This window comes from Orycteropus afer, unplaced genomic scaffold (assembly GCF_000298275.1).
Source record: "Orycteropus afer afer isolate SDZICR_OR568_19922 unplaced genomic scaffold, OryAfe1.0 scaffold00356, whole genome shotgun sequence".
In the NCBI taxonomy this organism is placed as follows: Eukaryota; Metazoa; Chordata; class Mammalia; order Tubulidentata; family Orycteropodidae; genus Orycteropus; species Orycteropus afer.
Window position 1 is genome coordinate 677,395 of NW_006921943.1, and position 1,859 is coordinate 679,253.

The window sequence follows — 1,859 nt, forward strand, 5'->3', positions numbered from 1 at the left end:
CCCTATAGTTTTTGTTCTAAACAAGAATTAAGGATTCTACTTAGACCCAAAAGAATGTATGATTGATTTGTAGTCATATGGAACTGTGGGACAGGGTTCAAAACAAGTGGAGGGAGTGAGTCAAGGTCAACTTCGTATGGGAAGACCACAATGTCTAGTCACATTCTGCACTGCATGGGGTCGATCTAAATTGCCCCTTCCCTTACATTTAAGTTCATCTTTCTTAAATGGTCCTGTCAGATATTCAGAGCTTCCATTCAATCACCAATGGCGATCTTAAACCTAACACTGACGCCACCTGCATCCAGGTGGACGTGTCTGTGAGTGGCCTGTGCTCTAGGATTCTAGCCACCAATTGTAGTAAGCTCCTTGAGATCTAAGCTCTCACTGAAGACCATGTCCAGTTAACTATACTGTTAGTCCCTGGGTATCTAAGGAAGTGCTTGACTCTAATTGTGATTTATATCTTAATTTGAAATGTCTCATGTTACGTATTTAGAGATATGGGAGATCAGAAAATCACACGGGCGCTACATGGACCCAGTGGTAGATGCGGGATTCCTAATGGCAGTCCTTTGGATTTTCTGTAAGAACCAGCAGTTCTTCACGATGCGTTCTCCTCTTGCAGTTTCCTGATGGGCAGAATCTTCAAATTCCTCCCGTCATCCTGGCTGAGCTGGGGAACGACCCAAAGAAGCCCACTGTGTGCTTTTATGGCCACTTGGATGTGCAGCCAGCCAACAAGGAGGATGGGTGGCTCTCAGACCCATACACCCTGACAGAGGCCGATGGTCAGTGACAGATGCTACATCAGAGCTGTGCTTCTGTGGATAAGGGATCGTGTGTTGGGCTCAAGAGTTCAAGATGTGATGTGGTCCCAGGCTCCAGGCCTGGGCCTGGCATTGTTGAGAGCAGATAGAAATGCTGTCCTCTTAGTCTACCAGTTGGCCCAGGGTAGCTGCTTTTTCTCATTTGTCAAGGAAGCTAGATTCACAGGTATGTGCCCTGGGTGAGCAACCTCCCCAGGCAGGAATGAGGGACGTAGTCGTGAGGCTTACACATTTCCTTTCTAGAAGTACTGAAGGCCATTCATATTTTATAAGAAAAAGAAGAAAGAAAAGTTAATGGAAATATATCTTTTTTCCCTTCCTTTGCTAATTATAAAGTCTCAAATGAGGGGCTGTTACCTCCTGGCATTCTGGAACAGCCCTTCAGGTTCCTCCCAGCAGGTGGGGATACAGTAGCCAATTTGTAGGAAGGCCAAAGGGTTCTCGTGTTTCAAATGATCTTTCCTAGCTGATGGCCACAATGCTAACACGCGAGAAGTCCTGCTTTGCAATCCCAGAGCAAGATTTTTGCTTGAAGAAATGAAGCACCATTAAAATGTTGTTGTTATGTGCTGTGGAGTCAAACCTGACTCATACCGACCCCTCCTTGGGTTTCCCAGGTGGTATCACTGCGGAAGTAGATTGCCCAACCTTCCTTCCCAGGAGTGGCTGGTGGGTTTGAACCATCAGCCTTCCGGTTAGCAGTCAAGTGCCTTAGGCACTAGGTTACCAGAGCTCCTCCGTTAAAATGATTCCCCTAAAATAGCTTCATTCTTAACACACTCAACCTGGTGGAGATGTCAACGCTTTTCCGAAAATTCTTCTCATTGTTAAAGGAAAGCTTTACGGACGGGGAGCAACAGACAACAAAGGCCCTGTTCTCGCGTGGGTCAACGCTGTGGGCACTTTTGGAGCCCTGGAGCAGGTTGGTAGCCCGCGGTGTTTGGGCGAGAGGGTGACGGGGGTGGTGATGAGGGTGAGGGTGATGAAAAGGTGCCCAGGTTTTAAGCTGTGTCACGGCACTGACTCTCC

General features: G+C 47.3%; 1 protein-coding gene across 1 annotated transcript in view; it reads left to right on the forward strand.

Moving 5' to 3' along the window:
- Window positions 1–1,859, forward strand: part of CNDP1 (carnosine dipeptidase 1) — an 18,417-nt gene that overhangs the window by 3,962 nt on the left and 12,596 nt on the right. Inside the window, exons 2-4 of the mRNA XM_007952739.1 lie at window positions 309–320; window positions 629–791; window positions 1,664–1,803. Of these exons, the coding sequence (XP_007950930.1) occupies window positions 309–320; window positions 629–791; window positions 1,664–1,803 (315 nt within the window). The remainder of the gene's footprint in view (window positions 1–308; window positions 321–628; window positions 792–1,663; window positions 1,804–1,859) is intronic.